This window comes from Scyliorhinus torazame, chromosome 5, assembly GCF_047496885.1.
Source record: "Scyliorhinus torazame isolate Kashiwa2021f chromosome 5, sScyTor2.1, whole genome shotgun sequence".
Taxonomy (NCBI): Eukaryota; Metazoa; Chordata; class Chondrichthyes; order Carcharhiniformes; family Scyliorhinidae; genus Scyliorhinus; species Scyliorhinus torazame.
Window position 1 is genome coordinate 172,307,323 of NC_092711.1, and position 24,865 is coordinate 172,332,187.

General features: G+C 47.5%; 1 protein-coding gene and 1 long non-coding RNA gene across 4 annotated transcripts; one reads left to right on the plus strand and one right to left on the minus strand.

Annotated features, from left to right (window-relative positions):
- The first annotated feature begins 5 nt into the window (after positions 1 to 5).
- LOC140420698 (uncharacterized) lies at positions 6 to 7,366 on the plus strand. The gene is made up of 3 exons (XR_011946517.1): positions 6 to 103; positions 3,737 to 4,066; positions 6,899 to 7,366. It is a non-coding gene; the product is annotated as an uncharacterized lncRNA (long non-coding RNA).
- On the minus strand, positions 6,293 to 19,301 carry LOC140420692 (uncharacterized). 3 transcript variants are annotated; one of them, XM_072504687.1, is made up of 2 exons: positions 19,181 to 19,301; positions 6,293 to 13,126 (listed from the first exon to the last, which is right to left on the minus strand). In XM_072504687.1, the coding sequence occupies exon 2, from the start codon at positions 12,766 to 12,768 to the stop codon at positions 11,509 to 11,511; it is 1,260 nt and encodes a 419-aa protein (XP_072360788.1). In that variant the 5' UTR covers positions 12,769 to 13,126; positions 19,181 to 19,301; the 3' UTR covers positions 6,293 to 11,508. The 3 variants fall into 3 exon arrangements, with proteins under 3 accessions (XP_072360788.1, XP_072360789.1, XP_072360790.1); XM_072504688.1 differs by lacking the exon at positions 19,181 to 19,301 and adding an exon at positions 17,461 to 17,478; XM_072504689.1 differs by lacking the exon at positions 19,181 to 19,301 and adding an exon at positions 15,483 to 15,549.
- Positions 19,302 to 24,865: the final 5,564 nt, after the last annotated feature.

Genomic DNA, 24,865 nt, shown 5'->3' on the forward strand with positions numbered 1-24,865 from the left:
CGGAGGACCAGAAGGATGGTCCTCCAGCTAATCAGCTCGGGCTTTGTGTGACTGCTCGATTGAACTTCACAAGGACGCAAACTTCCTCCCGTCTCCAACATCTGTGAGTAAAACATTTTCTTTTCTCCCTCTTTCCATTTCGTTTCTCATTCTCACCTTCAATTGGTCACTTTCAGCAACTGAAGGGAAAGGAAGTGAATCCAGGGAGGGTGCAGACTCTGCAAACCTTGGCCCAGGTCTCTCTCTCTCTCTTAAAGACATTGACATCCTTTGCTCCCTCAGCTTGACACATTTATTTGTCGAGATCTTCTCAGAAGCCCAAATACGACATTCATGAACCCTGCCGCTGCCCAGCTTGTAATGTAATTAGGAGCCAATTTAGCTCAGCTGGTTAGTGATGCAGAGCGAGGTCAGACTGGTCCTCCCTCATGATTGTCAGATGGAGGGCAGCACGGTAGTGCAGTGATTAGCACTGCTGCCTCACGGCACCGAGGTCCCAGGTTTCATCGCGGCTCTGGGTGACTGTCCGTGTGGAGTTTGCACATTCTCCCCGTGTTTGTGTGGGTTTCACCCCCACAACCCAAAGATATGCAGGGGAGGTGGATTGGCCAAGCTAAATTGTCCCTAAATTAGAAAAAATGAATTGGGTACTCTAAATTTAAAAAATAAATTGATTGTTGGAAGGATGCCCTCCAGCTTTCTCACCAAAACTTTAGATAGCAGTTTCAAGTCAACATTCAAAAGATAGATTGGCTGATAAGAGATGCGCTCCCTCGATCCTTGTCCGCTTCAGAATCAAACAGACATAAGCCTCAGAAAGAGTCAATGGCAGCATACTTGAGTCAAAGTGATAATACAAACCCACAAATAGTTCCAACAGTAAACCTCAAATCCCCTATAAAACCCACACCCACAGCCATGTGGTCCCAGCGCTTTACCTGGCTGAAGCTCCTCCATGGTCTTTGACATCGCTTCCCTAGAAAGAGTAGCATTAAGAGCCTCATGCTGGCTTTCTGAGGCTTCCGGGAGATTCAAGGAAAATAAATAATGCTCCACACCGCCAACACATCACCAGACTGCTCAGACTTGTATAATCCTGCATAGAATTCCCGAAATTCCTGTTTATTTCCTCCGTCTTCGTGACCCTTTTCCCTTTGCCAAGCCGCACAGAGAAATTCGCTCCAAAGTCGGCCTTTGTATTTGCTCGGGTTACTCCCAAACTCGTACAACTTCTGCCTCGCAATCTTTCAACTTTTCTCAACCTGCTGAGTAAATAGGGAGTCTTGCTGCATTAACCTCCTTCAGCAATAGCTTACTCGGGCCTCCTTATAATTCTCCTCGGCCTTCGCCAAACAAACCTCCAGACAGCGCTGGTTCTCCAACACCTGCACCTCTTATTTGCAGTGTAAGAAGTATTCATCCACCTGCGCGCCCCCCCCCCCCCCGATGAGTGAAAACATCGCCCAGTGTCTTATTAACCCATGTCCACAAAGTCCTCAGTTCGGCACCAGCCCTCCTCTCTTGGCGAAGTCCATCGCATCCTCGGGCTCCTCAAAGTAATGGTGCCGTCCCTCGTGTGTGATCCACAGGCGAGCCGGATACAGCAGCCCAAACTTCACCTGCTTCTTAAACAGAATCTCTTTGACTTGCCTGTAGCCTGCCCTTCTTCTGGCCACCTCCACGCTCATGTCCTGGTAGATGCGCATGGCACTGTTATTCCAATGGCAGCTCCGCGTACGCTTAGCCCACTGTCGCACCCGCTCCTTGTCCAGGAACCTGTGAAACCGGGCCACCATCGCTCGGGGGAGGGGGGGCGCCTCTCGCGGCTGCCTCGCCAGCACCCTGTGCGCCCTGACCACCTCCACCGGGCGCGGGAAGACATCATCTCCCAACAGCTTCTGGAACATGCCCGCCACATCGCGGCACCGTCTCCCTCAGCCCCCTCCGGGAGACCAACGATTCTCAAATTCTGCTGATGCGACCTATTTTCCAGGTCCTCTACCTTCTCCAGAAGCCTTTTTTGTTGGTCCTTCAGCCTCTCCATCTCCGCTTCCACCACCGTTTTGGTTATCTTCCTGCTCCTCCAGCGCCTTTTCCAACTTCTGGATCGTACGATCCTGGGCATCCAGCCTATGCTCAAGCCCTCGATGTCCTTCTGAATCAGGTCTAAACTGTTCCACTGCAAAACAGTAAAGCCCTCTTGAATGACCTTCAACAGATGCCCCATTGTTGGCTGGGCTGTCTGCACCGCGGTCCGGACGCCGGCCATATTGTCCTCAGCAGCAGCTTGTACACTGCCCTTGTTTGCCCACTTCAACTGTTTGCGATTCTTTCTGCTTCTTAATTCCATACACCTGTGTCTGGAGTCAGTGCCTGAGTGCCTATGCCTTCCAAACCAGCACTCAAAAGTACAAAAAAGTCAGGGAAAAAGTCCGACTGGATTGAGAGCCACCAAGTGTGCGACTTACTCCTCCTTAGCCGCCACCGGAACCTCCACCTAACCTTTTTGAACACTAAGGGCAATTTATCGTGGTCAATCCTCCTAACCTGCACATCTTTGCACTGTGGGAGGAAACCGGAGCACCCGTACGAAACCTACGCTGACGCGGGGAGAACGTGCAGATTTCCACAGACAGTGACCGAAGCCGGAATCGAACCTGGGACCCTGGAGATGTGAAGCAACGGTGCTAACCACTGGGCTACCAGGCTGCCCATCTAGAATGCCTGAAAGACTTGCGTTTGGTGAATTGAACATTCTGAATTCTCCTTCTGTGTACCCTAACAGGCGCCGGATGTGGTGACTAGGGGAGTTTCACAGTAACTTCATTGCAGTGTTTTTTTTAAAATATAGATTACCCAATTCATCTTTTAAAATTAAGGGGCAATTTAGCGTGTTCAATCCACCTACCCTGCACAACTGTGGGTTGTGTGGACAAAACCCAGGCAAACACAGAGAGAATGTGCAAACTCCACACGGACAGTGACCCAGATCCAGAATCTAACCTGGGACCTTGGCGCCGTGAGGCGGCAGAGCTAACCACTGCGTCACCGTACCGCCCCATTGCAGTGTTAATGTAAGCCGACTTGTGACAATAATAAAGATTATTATTTAAAAATTTTAGGGTACCCAATTCATTTTTTTCCCCAATTAAGGGGCAATTTTGCGTGGCCAATCCACCTAGTTTGCACATCTTTTTGGTTGTGGGGACAAAACCATCACAAACACGGGGAGAATGTGCAAACTCCACACAGTGTCCCAAAGCCGGAATCGAACCTGGGACCTCGGTGCTGTGAGGCCTCAGTGCTAACCCACTGCGCCACTGTGCTGCCCCCGATTATTATTAAGAGGGAGTAGCCTCTCCAACTCTACTTTACCTTTCCATTTCTTTTCTCATTCTGAGGGGACTTTGGTGACTTGCAGCAACTGAAGTGAAAGGAAGTTCGTATGTTGCACACATTTTGAGTTTGGTATTATAGACATATTCCTGTCTGGCAGCCTGCATGGAGATTTTCAGGCCTCTGTCCAGGACAGGAAGCAGTGAGCATGGATCTGTGAATCAGCCTGAAGCAGCACCTTTCGAGATTTGGGAGGATTAGAGAAGATAAATATTACATACTGTAGAGTGAGAATGGAGGGAGAGTGTGTTGGGTGGAAATTTACAGCTTTTGGAGAATGAGAAAGGAAAGAATGTTTTATAGAAACTAGAATTGTCTGTTCTCAACTTGCATCTTACAGGATATTAGATGAAGATTTGCAGAAAAAAACAAACATCACTTCAGGATTTGGAAGAGTCACTTGGTTTATCGGGACCTGAATACGGTACATGTGACAATAAACAAATCCAATCCAATCCGGAGAACCATCACAGCAAGACACCTCTGGGGTTAAGGGTTGCCAGTCAGGCAAAGGAACACAATGGCAGTAAACACAGGAATGAAGAATCACATTGGGCTGGTTCCAGGAGAATTGAGTGACAATTTCTGCAACGTAACCATGGAGTGTGATTATTGATCGTGTTAAAGTAAAAGTAAGAAGTCTCACAACACCACGTTAAAAGTCCAACAGGTTTGTTTCGAATCACTAACTTTCAGAGCACAGCTCCTTCCTCAGGTGAATGAAGAGGTGGGTTCCAGAAACATATAGATAGATAAAGTCAATGATGCAAGACGATACTGTTGAATGAGAGTCTTTGCAGGTAATTAAGTCTTTACAGGTCCAGACAGAGCAACTGGAGAGAGGGATAATCACAGGTTAAAGAGATGTGAATTGTCTCAAGCCAGGAGAGTCGATAGGATTTTGCAACCCAACAATGCAGAATCGCCAAGCAGAAACTTATAGCTAGGTTCCGCACACATGAGTACAGCCTCAACCAAGACCTTGGATTCATGTCGCATTACATTCACCCCCCACCATCTGGCCTGGGCTTGCGAAATCCTACCAACTGTCCTGGCTTGAGACAATTCACACCTCTTTAACCTGCTCCATCTGGACCTGTAAAGTACATTTATTATTATTTCTAGTCTTTTAATATTGTACTGCAACCATGTTATATATTTTCAGTAATCTCTTATCTCAGAGGGTTGTTAATCTCTGGAATTTGTTTCCCCCAGGGTCCAATGGAGTCTGGGAGTCATTGAATATATTCAAGAATAAGCTAGACAGAATTATTTGTTTTATTATACGTGCCCAGTCTTTTTTTCAATTAAGGGTCCCTCTCCCTTGGACATGTGCAGTTCCAGACCACCCACCCATCTGGGATAAAGCAGTTTCTCCAGCATGGGAGGATTGTGGGAGCTGCGTCCGCCATTACTTGTCCGGAGCAGTCTCCAACCTCCTGAGACTCGGATGAAAAGTGAGGGGGTGGACATTGACACCAACCTGACACAAAGTATATGTGGGTAGTCACTGGATTTGATTGTGACCCCCCCCACCCTTGCCAAAACATAATTTTTTCATTTAAGGTACCCAATTCATGTTTTTTCCAATTAAGGGCCAATTTAGAATGGCCAATCCACCAACCCTGCACATCTTTGGGCTGTGGGGATGAGACCCACACAGACACGGAGAGACTGTGCAAACTCCAAACGCAGTGTCCTGGGGCCGGGATTGAACCTGGGTCCTTGGCGCCGTGAAGTTAGACAGAATTCTGATTGACGAGGGAGTTGAGGGGCACGGGGAACAGGTAGGTAAATGGACTGAAAGTTAAGATGAGGAGCGAATTCTTCACTCCAGGATGTGGTGAAGCTTTGGAATTCTCTGCTCCAGAGGACTGTGGAGCCTCAAGTCATCAAGTATTTTCCAGATCGAGTTGATAGGTTTCGAGATGTTGAAGTCACTAAGGGAAATGGTGCTGAGCTAGATCGGCCATTGAGCTTATTACAGGGTTGAGCAAATTCAATGGGCCAAATGGTCAACTGCAGTGCCTATTTGTACTGGAAGCTCATTGGCGCATTCACACTTGGCTGAGACCATTCAGCTGCTCTCTTTGTGGGAAAGGATTCAGTCAGTCATTCACCCTGCAGACACACCAGTGAGTTCACACTGGGGAGAGACCGTTCACCTGCTTTCGGTGTGGGAATGGATTCACTCAATTATCCAGCCTGCAGAGGCACCAGTGGGTTCACACTGGGGAGGCCATTCATCTGCTCTCACTGTGGGAAGGGATTCTGTGAATCATCCACACTGCGGAGGCACCAGCGAGTTCACGCTGGGGAGAAGCCGTTCACCTGCTCTCAGTGTGAGAAGGGATTCTGTGCTTCCTCGAACTTGCTGAGACACCAACATGGTCACAATTGATTACAGGGGTTGGATTCTGTTGTTATTGTTTCTGCTCTCAATTACATCCAGGACTGCATTGTGTTCATTCTGTCAGTTGGTCAATGGGGAGGGTCGGAGGGTTTCTTTCTGCTGGACTGGCCTTCTCATGACTGATGCTCTTGAGCCTTGTGGCAAATTTCATAAGGATCACAGAGTGAAAGGGTGTTTGGAAGGTAGATGACAGATAGTTCCTGTTTCTGTTTGGAACCCCAATGCATGCAGTTCAGATGAAGATAGGCTCTGGTGGTTACATGGTTCTGTCTCAGAAGGAAACTGTCAAGCTATGAGGGGCAAGTTGATTGGGAACATACAATAAAATGTGTAATGAAACACAGGCAATCGCATTTAAGGAATTCTCACATATTTACATAAAATATAGATTCCTTTAAGAAACAAAAATCCAACAGGAAAAGTGACGCAACCGTGACTATCAAGAAACATTAAAGATTCCATTAGGTCAAAGGAAGAGGCTCATTGATAGATTACAGATTTATTGCTTCACTGATTTATTGGTACCTTGAAGAATCAATGCAGTATAATTCTTAAATTCAGTATACATACAGGCAGAAATTGTTTCAGATAAAAATATGAGAATTGCTGTACAGCAACTTAATATGTGTCAGAATCTAACACAGTTTCAAGAAAAGTTGCATAAAAGCCCTCGTCATGAATAAAACATTGTTCTACAAATACATCTAGCAATGAAAACGTATCGCAGCCTCAGCAACAGAAACATTTACAAAATGTAGCAAAGCCTTAGCAACAAGCAAGGTTAATGCAGAACGCCTTATCTTCAGAGGATTGGTACACGTGGCGGGAGCATGTAGACATTTAATTAACTTGATAGACATTAATGAATCTTCAGTAAAGACCAATGCCTGGATAACAAATCATGCTCCAAGTGACAGAGTTTTCTGATTAAATCAGGAAGCCTCAGCTGAGAATTTGAAACCAATAAGGGGTTAGACCATTGATAAGAATTTCTTTAAGAATAGTTTCATGACTAAAGTTTGTTCTATATTCATGCTTTAAGAAATTCTGAACCATCTATTGATTTCCTAATATTTTCTTATTTCATAGAATTAACAGTGCAGAAGGAGTCCATTCGGCCCATCGAGTCTGCACCGGCTCTTGGAAAGAGCACCCTACCCAAGGTCAACACCTTCACCCTATCCCCATAATCCAGTAACTCCACCCAACACTAAGGGCAATTTTGGACACTAAGGGCAATTTATCCTGGCCAATCCACCTAACCTGCACATCTTTGGACTGTGGGAGGAAACCGGAGCATCCGAAGGAAACCCACGCAGACACGGGGAGGATGTGCAGACTCCGCACAGACAGTGGCCCAAGCCGGAATTGAACCTGGGACCCTGGAGCGGCGAAGCAATTGTGCTATCCACAATGCTACCGTGTTTCCCCAATGTTTTTGTTTAACTCTCTTTGTTATGTTTTGACGTATTATTTGATCTGAATTTTGAATTATTTTTATGTAAGAGAATTGAGGTGGATAATTAGCAATAAAGTTGTATTTTTGGACACCTCCAATCAACCAGATCTTGGGCTCATTTTTGAAGATAAAATAAGAGATCTTATCACTCATATAGTTGCCAAAATAAGTGTAACCCTGAGGATTGGAAACTTGTTTTAGTATTTACAAAGGAGGATCAAGAAACTCATAAAGAGAAAATAGAAGACGAGAGCAAACTGGCTAGAAACATAAAAAAACGATTGGAAAAGTTCCTATAAAATGTGAAAAGGAAAAGATTCGCAAAGACCAATGTGGGTCCATTCCAGGCAGAGACAGAAGGGTTTATGATGGGGAATAAGGAAATTACAGCGAAACTAAACAATGTGTGTCTGTCTTCACAGAGGAAGATACAGAAATTGTCCTAAAACACTAGAGAACCAAGGGACCAGTGAGCACGAGGAACTGAAAGAGATTAGTATTAGTGAGAAAGTAATACTGGAGAAATTAATGTGGTTGAAAGTTAATAAATCCCCAAAAGCTGATGCTCTCCATCCCAGAGTGTTGAAAGAGGCGGCTGGAGAGATAGTGGGTACATTGGTGATCATCTTTCAAAATTCTATAGATTCTGGAATGGTTCCTGCAGATTGGAAGGTAGTAAATGTAACCACACTATTTAAGGAGTGAGAGAGAAAACGGGGAACCACAGACCCATTAGCTTGACATCAGTTGGAGGTAAAATGCTACAATCTATTATATAGGATGTGATAACATACAAATTAGGAGCTGGAGTAGGCCACTCGGCCCCTCGAGCCTGCTCCACCATTTAATAAGTTGATCTGATTGTAACCTCAATTCCACATTCCCCCCGATAACCATTCACCCCCTTGCTTATCAAGAATCTATTCAACTCATTCTTCAAAATATTCAAAGACTCTGCTTCCACTGCCCTTTGAGGAAGAGAGTTCCAAAGACTCCCAACTCTGAGAGAAAAAAGTTCTCCTCTGCCTTAAATAGGCAAGTTGTTACTTTTAAAGTGACTCCAATTTCTAGATTCTCCCACAAGAGGAAACATCCTTTCCACATCCACCCTGTCAAGGCCCCTCAGGATCTGATACGGTTCAATCAAGTCACCTAAACTCCATCGGACACAAGCCCAGCCCGTCCAATCATTCCTCATAAGACCAGCCTCCAATTCCAGGTACGAGTCCAGTAAACCTTCTCTGAACTGCTTCCAACACATTTACATCCTTCCTTAAATGAGAGCAAGACTATACACAGTGCTCCAGATGTGGACTCATCAATGTCCTGTATAACTGAAGCACAACCTCCCTACTTTTGTATTCAATTCCCTTTTTGTGATTCATGCTCTTGGACACCCAGATACCTCGGAGTCTCAGAGCTCTACAATCTCTCACTATTCAGATCAGAAACTGTTTTATTCTTCTGGCAACATGGACAATTTCTCATTTTCTCACATTATTCTCCATTTGGCAGATCTTTTCCCACTCACATAACCTACCTCTATCCTTTGTAGTCTCCTTATGTCCTCTTCACAGTTTACTTTCCTACCGATCTTTATACCATTGGAGCATCAGAGCAGGAGTTGGCCATTCAGCCCATCGATCCTGCGCCGCCATTCAATGCGATCATGGCTGATCATCCATTTCATGGTAGCACACTGGTTAGCACAGTTGCTTCACAGCTCCCGGGTCCCAGGTCAGATTCCCGGCTTGGGTTACTATCTGTGCGGAGTATGCACTTTCTCCAGGTGTCTGAGTGGGTTTCCTCCCACAGTCCAAAGATGTGCAGGTTAGGTGAATTGGCCATGCTAAAATGCCCTTAATGTCCAAAAAGGTTGGGTGGGGTTACTGGGTTACGGCGATAGGGTGGGGGTGTGGACTTTGATCGGGTGCTCTTTCCAAGGGCCGGTGCAGACTCAATGGGCCAAATGGCCTCCTTCTGCCCTGTAAATACTATGATCCTATGATTCAATGTCTTTTTCCCCACACTATCTCCATATCCATATGGGTTATTGATATTTAGAAATCTGTCAGTTGGGTGGCACGGTTGCCCAGTGGTTAGCACTGTTGCCTCACGGCACCAAGAACCTGCGTTCGATCCTGGCCCTGGGTCACTGTCCATGTGGAGTTTGCACATTCTCCTAGTGCCTTGTGGGTCTCAGATCCACAACCAAATTTGATGTGCAGCATTGGTGAATTGGCCTCGCTACACTGCCCCTTAATTCGAAAAAAATAATTTATTAAACAAAAAAAAAAAGAAATCTGTCGGTCTCTGCTTTAAACACACTCAGTGACTGAGCTTCCACAGCCCTCTGGGGTAGAGAATTCCAAAGATTCACAACCCGAGGAGTAAAGAAATGTCTCCTCCGAGACCGGTCCTAAGTGGCTTCTCCCTTAGTTTGAAATTGTGTCCCCTGGTTCCAGACTCTCCAACCAGGGGAAACCTCTCACCTGCACCCACCCTGTCTATTCCTTTATGGATTTTGTAAGTTTCAATGAAATCCCCTCTCATTCCTTGGAACTCTAGAGAAAAGAGGCCTAGTTTCCCCAATCTGCTTTCATAGGACAGTCCTGCCATACCCGGGACAAGTCTGGTCAAACTTTGTTGCTGTTCCTCTGTGGCAATACCTTTCCTAAGGCAAGGGGAGTAAAACTGCACACATTACTCCAGCTGTGGTCTAAGCATTTCATAATGATCAATGTCATTGAGGCACGTTGCCTGGTTCTTCTTTGGCACCGGTATGATGGTGGTCTTCTTGAAGCAGGTGGGAACCTCAGAACGGAGGAGGGAAAGGTTGAGGATGTCCGCACATGATCTGGGTGTATGGCAGGGACTCCCGTCAGGACCTGTCGCTTTCCGAGGCTTCACTTTCAAGAAGGCCAATCTGGCTTTGGAGGCTGTGACGGTGGGCATGGGCGTGTCCAAGGCTGCTGGGGCAGATGACAAAGGTTTGTTGATTTCCTGCTCGAAATAAGCATAGAATGCATTGCGTTTGTTGGGAAGGGGAAGCACTGTTGCTAAAGATTCTACTCGGCTTTGCTTTTTAGCGCATTATGTTGTTTACGCCTTGCCACAATCGATGAGAGTCCATGATTCTTGCTTAGTCTGGACAACTCTTCTGTTGTCTCTTGGTATCCCTGTTGGCTTTGCAGAGGTTGTACCTAGATTTTTTTGTACAGGTCAGGGTTGCCTGACTTGAACGCCTCAGACCAGTCGGGAGTGAATCTCCCGATTAAGCCATGGTTTCTGGTTGGGTAACGTATGTACTACCTTCTTTGGCACACAATCTTCTACACACTTGCTGATGAAGCCTGTGATGGTGCTGGCATACTCGTTTCGGCTAACTGCCGAGTTCTTGAATATGGACCAGTCACGTAGGAGCTCTTTTGCCTCAAACCAGCATTTGCACAACCTTCTTAACCGGATTTTCCCGCTCAAGTTTCTGCTTGTACGCCGAGAGAAGGAGCGCCATCTTGTGGTCCGATTTTCCGAAGTGCGGTCAGGGGATGGATCATCAGGCGCCCTTGATGTTTTTGTGGCAATGGTCAAGGATGTTGGGGCCCCTGTCGGGACAGGAGATGTGTTGGTGGAATTTTGGCAGTACACACTTGAGGTTGGCCTGGTTAAAGTCCCCGGCCACGATGAACAAGGCCGCCAGGTATTCTGTTTCATTGTTATTTATAGCGGTTACAATTCATCAAGCGCCTTCTTCACTTCCGCCTGGGGTGGGATGTAGACCGTCGTGATGATGGCAGAAGTGAACTCCATGGAAGGCAGTATGGATGGCACTTCACAGTCAGGTATTCCAGGTCCAGGGAGCAGTAGTTCCCCAGGGTCGCCACATCCGAGCACCAGGTGTTGACGAGGAGACAAATCCCTCCACCCACTCCAGGTTCAGTCCTGGATGTGATTAACAGCAGGAATAACAGCAGAATCTAACCCATCATCACTTGTGAACCCTTTGGTGTCTCAGCGTGTTGGACGACTGAGTGAATCCCTCCCCACAGTGAGAGCAGGTGAATGGCTTCTTTCCAGTGTGAACTCGCTGATGTCTCCGCAATGTGGATGATGTTTGAAACCTCTTTGTCGCAGTGAGAGGAGCTGAGCGGTGTCTCCTCAGTGTGAATGCACTGGTGTTCCATCAGTACCCAAGAGCTTTGAAACCCACTCCCACAGTCGGAGCATTTAAAAGGGTCTCTCATTGGTGTGAGTGACGTTGTGGCTCAGCAAGTGATGACCGAGTGAATCTTTTCCCAGTCGGCGAGGTGAACGGGCTCTCCCCAGTGTGACCTCGCTGGTGTCTCCGCAAGTTGGATGAGGTACTAAAGCTCTTTGTGCAATGAGAGCAGCTGAACGGTCTCTCCTCAGAGTGAAAGCGCTGGTGGGACATCAGTAGCTGAGAGCTTTTGAAACCCCTCTTGCAGTCAGAGCATTTAAAGGGCCTGCTCTTGGTGTGATTGACATTGTGTTTCAGCAGGTGGGATGAATGAGCAAATCCCTTATCACACACAGTGCAGATGAACGGCTTCTCCCCGGTGTGAACTCTCTGGTGACTCTGCAGGTCGGACAACTGAAAGAATCCCTTCCCACAGTCAGAGCAGGTGAATGGCATCTCCCCGGTGTGAACTCGTTCGTGCCTCCGCAGGCTGCTAATGTTAGTGAATCCCTTTCCACACTGAGAGCAGGTGAAAGGCCTCTCTCCAGTGTGAACTCGTTTGTGTTGCCGCAGGTGGCCAATGTTACTGAATCCCTTTTCACACTGAGAGCAGGTGAAAGGCTTCTCCCCAGTGTGAACTCGTTCGTGTTGCCGCAGGTTGCCAATGACATTGAATCTCTTTTCACACTGAGAGCAGGTGAAAGGCCTCTCTCCAGTGTGAACTCGTTCGTGTCTCCGCAGGTTGCCAATGAAATTGAATCTCTTTTCACACTGAGAGCAGGTGAAAGGCCTCTCTCCAGTGTGAGCTCGTTCGTGTTGCCGCAGGTTGCCAATATAATTGAATCTCTTTTCACACTGAGGGCAAGTGAAAGGCCTCTCTCCAGTGTGAACTCGTTCGTGTCTCCGCAGGCTGCCAATGTCAGCGAATCCCTTTTCACACTGAGGGCAGGTGAAAGGCCTCTCTCCAGTGTGAACTCGTTCGTGTGTCCGCAGGCTGCTAATGTTAGTGAATCTCTTTTCACACTGAGAGCAGGTGAAAGGCCTCTCTCCAGTGTGAACTCGTTCGTGTGTCCGCAGGCTGCCAATGTCAGTGAATCCCTTTTCACACTGAGAGCAGGTGAAAGGCCTCTCCCCAGTGTGAACTCGTTCGTGTTTCCGCAGGCTGCTAATGTCAGTGAATCCCTTTTCACACTGAGAGCAGGTGAACGGCTTCTCTCCAGTGTGACTGCTTTGATGCCTTTCCAGCTTGTGTGGGGCTCTGAATCCCTTCCCACAATCCTCACATTTCCATGGTTTCTCCATGGTCCGGGTGATCTTGCGTCTCACCACGTTGGATGATCAGTTGAAGACTCGGCCACACACACAACACATGTACAGTCTCTCCCTTCTGTGAATGGTGTAGTATTTGTTCAGGCTGTGTCACTGGTTAAAGTTCTTTCCACAGTCAGTGCTCTGTAACAGTCTCACACGGGTGTGTGTGTGTGTCTCAGTGCTTTTCCAGACACACTGATGTTTAAAATCTCTTGAAGCAGACAGAATAGACAAACATTTCTCCTTCTAGATTCAAAGGCCAATGATCCCAAGAATTGAGTGACTCAGTCAGTTCTTGCGTGATATTTAGTTTGAGATCTCGGCCTCAAACTCCTCTTGTTCGAACTTCCTGCAAACAGATTTTACAACAGTAATCATTGTTAGTACAGGATAGAAACTCAGAACATACAATTCTAGTTTCTATCGAACATTCTTTCCTCTCTCTTTCCCTGAAATGCTCTAAATCTCAATCCCACACACTCTCCCTCCATTCTCACTCTGCTGTATCTAATATTCCCCCTTCCAATTCTCCTGAAGGTGCTGATTCAGGCTGATTGACAAATCCAAGCTCACTGCTTCCTCCCCTGGACAGAGAGACCTATATTCACTTACTTTCCCTCCCAATTTTCCTGAAGGTGCTGATCAACAAATCTAAACTCACTAAAACCTGTACAAGAGTAGAGAATCTCCATATAAATACATTTACTGATTAGAGATAGGGAAATTCTGAGGAAGAACTTTATTTAGTCATGGAGTGGTCATGACAGGGAACTCACTGCCCACAAGCGTTGTGGAAGTCGAGATGATCAATAATTCAAAATAATATATGAAGAAAATAAGCTTTCAGGGGAACAGGGATATCGAGGGGGAATGGCACGACTGGATTGCTGTACAGAGAGTCAGCATTGACTTGAGTTCCCAAATGGATTCCATAAGTGCTGCAATGACTGTATGACTGGAAATATATAACGTAGGTAGAACTAATAATACATGTATTTCATTACAGAACCATCAATAATATATCTAATACATTCTATATAACACTAGATATATCTCTGTGCAATATAACATTTTTTTAAATTCATTTACGGGATGTGGGAGTCGCTGGTTCAGCCAGCATTTATTGCCCATCCCTAGTTGCCCTTCAGAAGGTGGTGATGAGTTGCCTTCTTGAACCGCTGCAGTCCTTGAGTTGTAGGTACACACCCTGTGCTGTCAGGGAAGGAGTTACAGGATGTCGCCCCAGCAACAATGAAGGAAGGGCGATATATTTCCAAGTCTGTCTGGTGAGTGACTTGGAGGTGAACCTCCAGGTAGTGGGGTTCTCAACTATCTGCTGCTCTTGGCCTTCTAGATAGTAGTGGTTGTGGGTTTGGTAGGTGCTGTCGGAGGAACCTTGGTGAGTTACTGCAGTGTATCTTGTAGATGGTATACACGGCTACCACTGTTCGTCGGTGGTGGAGTGTTTGAATATTCATGGAATGTCAGCAGTCAAGCGGGCTGCTTTGTTCTGGATGGTGTAGAGCAGCATGTTGGAGCTGCACTCAACCAGGCAAGTAGTGATTATTCTGTTACATGCCTGACTTGTGCCTTGTAGATGGTGGAGAGGCTTTGGGGGTCAGGAGGTGTGTTACTCGCTGTAGCCTTTGGCCTGCCCTGGTGGCCACCATATTAATATGGCTCGTCCAGTTCAGTTTCTGATCAATGGTAACCCTCAGGATGTTGGTTGTGGAGGATTCACCAATGCTAATGTCAAGGGGCAGTGGTTAGATCCTCCTTCGTAGGAGATGGTCGTTGCCTGGCACTTGTGTAGCACAAATGTGATTTGCCACTTATCAGCCAACATCTGGATACTGTGCAGGACATGCTGCATTTGGACATGGACTGCTTCATTATCTGAGGAGTCATGAATGGTGCTAAAGATTGTGCAGTCATCCACAAACATCCCCACTTCTGGCCTTATGATGAAAGGTAGGTCATTGATGAAGCAGCTAAAGATGGTTGGGCCGAGGAGTGTGCCCTGAGGAACTCCTGCAGCTGAGATGATTGACCTCCAACCACTACAACCATCTTTTTTTGTGCCAGGTATGACTCCAACCAGCGGAGAGTTTCCCACGATTCCCACTGACTCCAGTTTAGCTGGGGCTCCTTGATGCCATAGTCGGTCAAATGCTGCCCTGATACCAAGGGCAGTCACTCTCACCTCTGGCATTCACCTCTGGCATTCAGCTCTTTTGTCCATGATTGAACCAAGGCTGGAATGAGGACAGGAGCTGAGTGACCCTGGTGGAACCCAAACTGAGCGTCCGTGAGCAGGTTTTGCTGAGTAAGTACCACTTGATAGCGCTGTTAATGACCCCTTCCATCACTTTGCTGATGGTGGAGAGTATTCCGACAGGAAAGTAATTGGTTTGGTTTGTCCTGTTTACTGTTCCCTTTAATGTCAGCCATCTCCTGGGGAAACCAGCCCTTTAAATGTGAACATTAGGAAAGAGACCATCATTTTAGCCAGACAAATAAATGTGTCAAGCTGAGGGAGCAAACGATGTCAATGTCTTTCAGAGAGAGAGACCTGGGCCAAGCTTTTCAGAGTCTGCACCCTCCCTGGATTGACTTCCTTTCCCTTCAGTTGCTGCAAGTGATCAATTGAAGGTCAGAATGAGACAAGAAATGGAAAGGGGGAGAAAAGAAAGTGTTTTACTCACAGATGTTGGAGACAGGAGGACATTTCAGTCTGTGTGAAGCCCAATCTCCTTTCCCATAAAGCCCGCGCTGATTGGAGGACCAGCGTCCTTCCGGTCCTAACTCTATCCATTAGCCAACACCTCACAGGAAGGTCAGGGGCTGGGCTTTCCTCCACACATGCGCAGCTTCCCCTCACCCTTGGACATGCGCAGTACCTGATCACCCGCCCGTGCGGCGGATAGAGCGGGTTCCCCAGCGCGGGTGATTGTGGGAGCTACGGCCGACACTGTCCAAACTCCTGGGGTGAAAAGTGGAGGAGGCTTGGGCGGTTGTGTGCGAGCTTGGTGTCCGCCCCCGGGCCGATTCGAAAGGCAGGCCGCCTCTGGGAGCTTCCTGGATGGGGTGAAACAGCAACTCGGCGCCCATTGCTCCTGGTCCCCGAGGGAAGGGGAGAAGACCGGTTTCGGAGTACTGCGACCAGTCGTGTTTCAAGTCAGTGGTTGAGCTGCGGAGACGCTGCTTCGGACTGCGAGGTTTGCTGTCGGCGGGTTTGAGTTCGCCCAATGGAGGACGAAGGAATGGAGGAAGGATGGCAGCTGGATAGGCTGCTGGAAGCGGCGGGTCGGAACCGGGAGTGGATACCCGATGGGCAGCCCGCGGCCTGGGGTGGGTTGCTGCCGTTCCTGGGGTCTCCGGGGGTTCGGCCCCCCTGGACGCCCTGTGGGCGGTTGGGACTGACTCTGGGACTTTCTTCCCCGTTGTCGACTGTTGCCAACATTGGAGTGACTCTGGCCGCTGCCATTGGAGGACTTTGAGGACATGTTGTTCCTCGTGAAATTTCGGCAAGAGCGCCGGTGCTGTGTTATGGAACTTGCAAAATTAATGGACTTTTTCGATAGACTTTTTCTATGTATAATGAGGGATTTGCTTTCTTGTTTTCCTTGCTTTTGTTTTATTTAGTAGCCTATAACATTTAACACATTTCGGTCCTCCGGAATGGTATTTAGTAATTGTGGTGGAACGCTGGTTAGTGCGGAACTGCTCTCCCTCCGAATGGTCCTGTACCCTCGGGCGGGTCCAGGAGGGGGGAAACCCTCTCTCCTCCGCCGCGCTCGGGTCTGGCTCTCCGGGGGTCTGTGCTCTCAGCCTTTCCCCCGGGGTGTCGGCGGCAGGGCGGGGCGAACGGGGGTGGGTGAGCAGGGATTAGTGTTCGGTGATGGATTCTACCCTGTTAAACCTTTTCTGGGGTAAATTAAGGCCTGGTGCCTGGTGATTGGGTTTTGATATGATACTGTTAAAAAGAATTGAGGCCCTGTGGGTCATATTTGTACTGGAGCGGCCGTATTGTATCGGGGCCTTGTGCCTCGCGACTGCTTGTCTTTTGTGTTTAGAGTCGTTACCTTGAAACGTGCCTGTGTCGTGTGTTGTACTTTTGGGTTTTGTTTCTCTTTTCTTTACTTTATTTTGGAGTGGTCGTATGGTTTCGGGGCCTTGTGCCTCGCGACTGCTTGTGTATGTGTTTGGAGGTTGATGCCTCGATGTAATTGTGCTTTGTGTCTCCTTGTTTCTTTTTACTTTTAGAACAGTCGTTTGGTTTCGTGGCCTTGTGCCTTACGACTGTTCGAGTTATGAACCTGTTTGATTGAACCTGTTTGATTGTTACCTGAACTACACGTAGGGCCTGTGCCTTGCGGCTGGTTGCGATAAATGACTGGTTAATAGGTATTTGGAAACGTATTTCGGCCCTGCGCTTTGCAGCTGTTTGTGTTCAATGACTGTTACAACGTTGTCGTGAAATGTAATTGGGCCTGGCGCCTCACAGCTGTTTTGTGGTCAGTGATCGTTTAATCGTTAATGTGAAGTGTAATTGGGCCTTGTGCCTTGCAGCTGTTTCGTGTTCAGTGACTGTTGAATCGTTAATGTGAAGTGTAATTGGGCCTTGTGCCCTGTAAATGAGTCTGTGTTGAAAATTGTGACGACATTAAAAGAGGTACTCACAGATGTTGGAGACACAGGAGGATGTTTCAGTCTGTGTGAAGCCCAATCTCTTTTCACATAAAGCCCGCGCTGATTGGAGGACCAAAGGTCAGGGGCTGGGCTTTCCTCCACACATGCGCAGCTTCCCCTCACCCTTGGACATGCGCAGTACCTGATCACTCGCCCGTGCGGGGGATTGTGGGAGCTACGGCCGACACTGTCCAAACTCCTGGGGTGAAAAGTGGAGGAGGCTTGGGCGGTTGTGTGCGAGCTTGGTGTCCGCCCCCGGGCCGATTCGAAAGGCAGGCCGCCTCTGGGAGCTTCCTGGATGGGGTGAAACAGCAACTCGGCGCCCATTGCTCCTGGTCCCCGAGGGAAGGGGAGAAGACCGGTTTCGGAGTACTGCGACCAGTCGTGTTTCAAGTCAGCGGTTGAGCTGCGGAGGCACTGCTTCGGACTGCGAGGTTTGCTGTCGGCGGGTTTGAGTTCGCCCAATGGAGGACGAAGGAATGGAGGAAGGATGGCAGCTGGATAGGCTGCTGGAAGCGGCGGGTCGGAACCGGGAGTGGATACCCGATGGGCGGCCCGCGGCCTGCAGCCCGGGGTGGGTTGCTGCCGTTCCTGGGGTCTCTGGGGGTTCGGCCCCCCTGGACGCCCTGTGGGCGGTTGGGACTGACTCTGGGACTTTCTTCCCTGTTGTCGACTGTTGCCAACATTGGAGCGACTCTGGCCGCTGCCATTGGAGGACTTTGAGGACATGTTGTTCCTTGTGAAATTTTGGCTGGAGCGCTGGGGTCATGATGTGGAACGTGCAAAATTAATGGACTTTTTTTTTTTATGGACTTTTCTATGAGTACTAAGGGATTTTGTTTTCATGTTTTCTTTGCTTTCGTTTTCTTTAGCAGCCTATGACATTCAACTCATTTCGGGTTTCCCTGAAATGGTAATTAGTAATTGTGGTGGAACGCTAGTTGGTGCGAAACTGCTCTCCCTCCGAATGGTCCCGAGCCTTTGGGCGGGGTCCAGGAGGGGGGAACCCTCTCTCCTCTGCCGCGCCCGGGTCTGGCTCTCCGGTGGTCTGTGCTCTTAGCGAGGAGGGGCCTTTCCCCCAGGGTGTCGGCTGCAGGGCGGGGTGAACGGGGGTGGGTGAGCGGGGATTAGTGTTCGGTGATTGATTCTATCCTGTTAAATCTTTTCTGGGGTGAATTGAGGCCTGGTGCCTGATGATTGGGTTTGATATGACACTGTTAAAATGTATCGAGGCCCTGTGGGTCATATTTGTTTCCGAAGCGGCCGTATTGTATCAGGGCCTTGTGCCTCGCAACTGCTTGTCTTGTGTGTTTAGAGGCTGTTACCTCGAAATGTACTCGTGTCTCGTGGTTTTTTTGTTCCTTTTTTCTTTGGAATGGTCGTTGGGTTTCGTGGCCTTGTGCCTCACGACTGTTCGTGTGATGTGACTGTTCGATTGTTACTTGAACTATGTGTAGGGCCTGTACCTTGTGGCTGGTTGTGATAAGTGACTGGTTAATTGGTATCTGGAAACGTATTTCGGCCCTGTGCCTTGCAGCTATTTGTGTTCAATGACTGTTCCAACGTTATTGTGAAATGGAATTGGGCCTTGTGCCTTGCAGCTGTTTTGTGTTAAGTGACTGTTTAATCGTCAATTTGAAGTGTAATGAGGCCTGGAGCCTTGTAAATTGGTTTCTGTAATAATTGTGACGACAATAAAAGAGTTACTCACAGATGTTGGAGACAGGAGGAAGGTTCAGTCTGTGACGTCCAAGCTCCATTCACACAAAGCCCGCGCGGATTGCCTTGGAGGACCAGAGTCCTTCCGGTCATCCAACCATTCCCATTGGTCAACGCCTCAGCAGGAAGGTCAAGGGTGAGCTTTCCCTCGCACATGCGCAATCTCTGCTCTCCCTCGGACATGCTCAGTCCCGGGGTGGGGAGAGGGGAATCACCGAGAGATTTCTTGTTCTGGCCGCAGCCGGTTGCCTGGAAACCTTGTCTCGAGGAGGGGGAACAATGAGTGAGGCGGAGGAAAGTTGTTGACCAATGGGAAGAGTTGGTGAACCGGAAGGACTCTTCCACCATCCACTTAGTTTCCCGTTTTCTGAATGCGGAAGCTGGACAATGAGCAAAACTGGGGCCTCACACAGACTGAAAACTTGTTTTTGTCTCCAACATCTGTGAGTAAAACACTTTATTTTCTCCCCCCTTTCCATTTATTTTCTCATTCTGACCTTCAATTGGTCACTTGCAGCAACTGAAGGGAAAGGAAGTGAATCCAGGGAGGGTGCAGACTCTGCAAAGCTTGGCCCAGGTCTCTCTCTCTCTCTCTCTCAAAGACATTGATATCCTTTGCTCCCTCAGCTTCACACATTTATTTGTCTGGCTAAAAGGATGGTCTCTTTCCTAATATTCACAATAAAGGGCTAGTTTCTCCAGGTGATTGCTGACATTTAAGGGGACAGTAAGTTAATACCAGACAGAGGCATGTCTTATATGGTACACATCAGATATATTATTTATGGTTCTGCGATAAAGTGCAATCCAGTCATCTCTTCCCTTGGAGGGTTATTAGTCTCTGGATTTCTCTTCCACAGGGACCAGTGGGGTGTGGAGTCATTGAATATATTCACAGATGAGTTGGACAGATTTTTAATAAATTGTTTTGTTTTAAATCATTTTTAAACACTGAATGCAACAGAGTAACAGAAAAAATCGTGGCAAATGGGTACAGAGCGGAACAAGAGATATTGCCAACATACATCCAAGCAACACATTGCAGAATTAATTTGGAACAGGATATTTGAGGGAGCAGAGCCTCGAGATGAAATGCCAGATTAATTGAAGAACCAGTTTACAAGTTAAAGTCGTGAGTGGGGAAAGAGGGTAAGATTATATAACAATTCAGTTTGTAAATCCCAAAATATTACAAGCAGACTAACAGCATAATCAAATTAAAATGAATAACACAACACGGATAACATAGAACTATAGTGCAGAAGGCCATTCGCCCCTTCAAGTCTGCACTGAGTCTCAGAAAAAGCATTTCACTGAGGCCCATTCCCCATCCTATCCTCGTAACCCGTTGCATTGATCATGGTCAACCCACCTAACCTACACATCTTGGACACAAAGGGGCAAATTAGCGTGACCAATCCACTTTCACTGCACATTTTGGACAGTGGGAGGAAACTGGAGCACCCGGAGGAAACACACGAAGACACGAGGAGAATATGCAAACTCCACACAGACAGCCACCCAAGGCTGGGATTGAACCTGGGCCCCTGGCGCTGAGGTAGCAGCACTAATCACTGTGCCCTACTCCCGGCCTAAGTTGAATTGAATTCACTCATGGAAAGCCCAGGAGGAGCAAGTCAGTCAAATGTAGGAGTCCCATCCTTTACCCAATGCATAAGACTCAGAATGAATCACGGACATTAAAAATTGCATGGAGATGCATTCCCATAATCAGCCTATGCTGGTTTTGGATCGAGGGAGAACTGACTGGTCTGCTTCTGTATTGAGCCAGATGAATATTGGCTCCATCCTAACCCAATCCCTTATGAACCTAAGACGAGAGGCCAATTGATGAAGCCTGATTTTCGGAAGACCATACCCTCCCTTATCTTGGTGATTGGAGCTGAACAAACATTTTGTTCCAGGTAGAGTTATAGATGTTTACAGCATGGAACCAGGCCCTTCGGCCCAGCTTGTCCATGCCGCCCAGTTTCTATCACTAAGCTAGTCCCACTTGCCAGCATTTGGCCCATATCCTTCTACCCACCCTGCCCATGTAACTTCTAACTGCTTGTTAAAGGACAAATTTGTACCCGCCTCTACACTGCCTCTGGCAGCCTATTCCAGAAGTTCACCACCCTCGGTGTGAAGAATTTTCCCCTTTGGTCTCTTTTGTATCTCTCTCCTCTCACCGTAAACCTATGTCCTCTAGTTCTAGACTCCTCTACCTCAGGGAAAAAATGTTGGCTATCTTCCTTCTCTATGCTCCTCATTGTTTTATAGACCTCTATAAGATCACACCTAAGCCTCCTACGCTCAGGGAAAAAAGTCCCAGCCTCTCCTTATAACTCAGACCATCAAGTCCTCGCAGCATCCTGGTAAATCTCTTTGCACTCTTTTGTGTTTAACATTATTCTTTCTATAATAAGGTGACCAGAACTGAACACAGTATTCCATGTCCGGTCTTACCAATGTCTTGTCCAATTTCAATAAGACATCCCGACTCCGGTATTCAATATTCTAACCAATAAAACCGAGCATACTGACTGCCTTCTTCACCACCCTGTCCACCTGCGACTCCACCTTCAAGGAGCTGTGAACCTGTACTCCTAGATCTCTTTGTTCTGTAACTCTCCCCAACTCCCTACCATTAACTGAGCAGGTCTTGCCCTGATTTGATTAATTTCCCTAACAACTCTGGTTGACAGTAGTATAGGCAGCATCTGCAGAGGGTACAACAGTCTGTGCAACACATTTTAATGAAGGGGATCCTCACTCACCATGAAATCGGAACAGCCGACCACCGGGCAAGGTCCCACCTAATAGTCACCATCAGCTGTGTAAAGTTGGCCCCATAAAGCCGTCATTGATCGGTTTGGGCTGGTTTAGCTCAGTGGGCTAGACAGCTGGTTTGACATAAACATAGAACAAACAGTGCAGAAGGAGGTCATTCAGCCCATTGAGTCTGCACCGACCCACTTAAGCCCTCACTTCCACCCTATCCCCGTAACTCAATAACCCCTCCTAACCTTTTTGGTCACGCAGGGCAATGTATCATGGCTAATCCACCTAACCGGCACGTCTTTGGACTGTGGAAGTAAGTCGGAGCACCCGAGGAAACCCAAGCAGACACGGGGAGAACGTGCAGACTCCGCACAGACAATGACCCAGCGGGGAATGGAACCTGGGACCCTGGCGCTGTGAAGCCACAGTGCTATCCACTTGTGCCACCGTGCTGCCCCTAGGCTGCAGAACAAAGGTCCTTTGTCAAACAGGCCAAGTATTTGCTCGGCTTATTCCCAAACTCGTACAACTTCGATCTCACTAACTTTCAACTTTTCTCGACCTGCTGAGTAAATAGGGAGTTCAAAGCCACTCTTGCTGCGTGAACCTCCTTCAGCAATAGCTTACTCGGGCCCTCCATATGATTCTCTTTGACCGTCGCCAAACAAACCTCCAGAAGCTGCTGGTTCTCCAGCATCCTGCACCTTTTATTAGCAGTGTAAGAAATGATCAGCCCCCGAGCATAAACCGTAAATGTCTCCAACAAAATGGAGAAGGAAATACAAGGAGTCGAGTTAACCAAAAGGAAGAACTCAAACTCTTCCCGAAAGTGCATAATAAATGAACTCCGGGAGGCTCCAAACCTCCACATTCTCGACCTGGGGGTGAGCTCTCGAGCAAAAACTCCAGACAAACGGGGGAAGGTCCATGATTACGATGCTCCCTGTGGTGCAAGTGGACACCAGGTGTAGGATCGTCCTCTACACAAAAAAAGTTGTCGATTCTAGTCTGACATTGCTGTGGGGCTGGAAAGAATGTAAAATCTCTGCTCCTCAGGTACAAAGTGCTCTAAACATCCACATAACCCACCTCCTCACGGTTATGATCCCGGACCAGACCCCAACAGTGGCTCGGATACTGGGCACAAACCCCAATATTTTATTTGTATTTTGTCAGACTGTGAGGAAAGGATACCTCACTCCAGGAGTGATTTCACACAAAATAGGGCCATGCTATGTGAAAACAAACTTTATTATTGACACAATATTCAAAGATATAACAGCACAGCAGAAAACAGCTGACAATTAGCCCTTAAACAATGCTAATCAATACAGTGAATACAGTAACCCTTAACTGCTACCTTTATTCCCACTCAAACAACAAAAACACCATGTCAGCTCTCAATCCACCGTTAAACACAGTTAGCCCTCAGCAATACCTGCTTTACACAGATGTTCTTTGAGGAAAGAGAGCTCTAGTGTCACCGCTTTAAAGACAAGATCTCAAACCTGTCAGAACCATGAAGAAACTTGGGAAGCTGTTTCAGCTTGTTTCAGCTCGCCTTCGAATGACACTCTTCTGAACTGCTTGGAAAGAAACTGCTAATCTAGCTGCAGACATATATTTTCAACTGAACGGAGATGCTTGACCTCTGCTCACATCTTGAACTAATTCTCAACTAAAACACAGCTTTGCTGCAAAAAGCCTGAAACCGTGGCTCCTCCCAGTACTGTCATCATCTTACCAAGCTGAAATCTAATTAACTCCACAGGGAATCCCCTTCATCCAAACATCATTCCATTAGCCCACACTTTTTACGATGCTTTAATTACACCTCTGGATGCAAAACTTAGTTGTCCTTCAAAAAGAATAAATTTAGAGTACCCAATTCTTTTTTTTCCAATTAAGGGGCAATTTAACGTGGCCAATTCACCGACCCTGCACATCGTTTTACATTGTGCGGGTGAGACCCACGCAGACACAGGGAGAATGTGCAGACTCCACATGGACAGTGACACGGGGCCAGGATCGAACCCAGGTCCTCGTCACTGAGGGGCAGCAGTGCTAATCACTGCGCCACCGTGCTGCCCCCAGCAATGAATTTAAAGACAATGTGGTGAAGCTTTGGGATTCTCTACCCCAGAGGACTGTGGAGCCTCAGTCATCAAGTATTTTTAGACCGAGAGTGATAGGTTTCTCGATAATGAAGATATCGAGGGATATGGGGGATAGTGTGGGAAAATGGTGCTGAGGTAGATCGGCCAATGATCTCATTGAATGGTCGAGTAGGCTTGATGGGCTGAATGGCCGACTGACTGCAGCTCCTATTTGTTATGATCTGTGTCCAGGACAGGAAGCAGTGAGCAGGGATCTGTCAGTCAGCCTGAATCGGCACCTTCAGGAGAATTGGGAGGGTGAATATTAGATACAGCAGAGTGAGAATGGAGGGAGAGTGTGGGGGTAGAGATTTACAGCTTTTGGGGAACGAGAGAGGAAAGACTGTTTCATAGAAATTAAAATAATCTGTTCTGAATTTCTCTCCTGGACTGACTGTGATGTCTTTTGTAAACTCCAAAGGAGAGGATTTACAGACAGAAATCTCAAACATCACGTCTGGATCTGACAGAGACACTCGGTTCATCGGCCATTAAATCTAGAAGGAGAAATGTTTGCCCGGCCTGTTGACTTCAACAAAGTTTAAACATCAGTGTGACTGGAAAAGCACCGAGACACACACATCCGAGTGAGAGTGTTCCAGAGCACTGACTGTGGAAAGAGCTTCAACCAGTTACACAGCCTGAAAAATCATCACACCGTTCACAGCGGGGAGAGTCCGTACACGTATTCTGTGTGTGGACGAGGCTTCAACTGATTGTCCAACCTGGAGAGACAC

Bases quoted from the DNA above. Each gene is read 5' to 3' on its own strand.
- LOC140420692 (XM_072504687.1), bottom strand. From the start codon at position 12,768: ATGGAGAAACCATGGAAATGTGAGGATTGTGGGAAGGGATTCAGAGCC.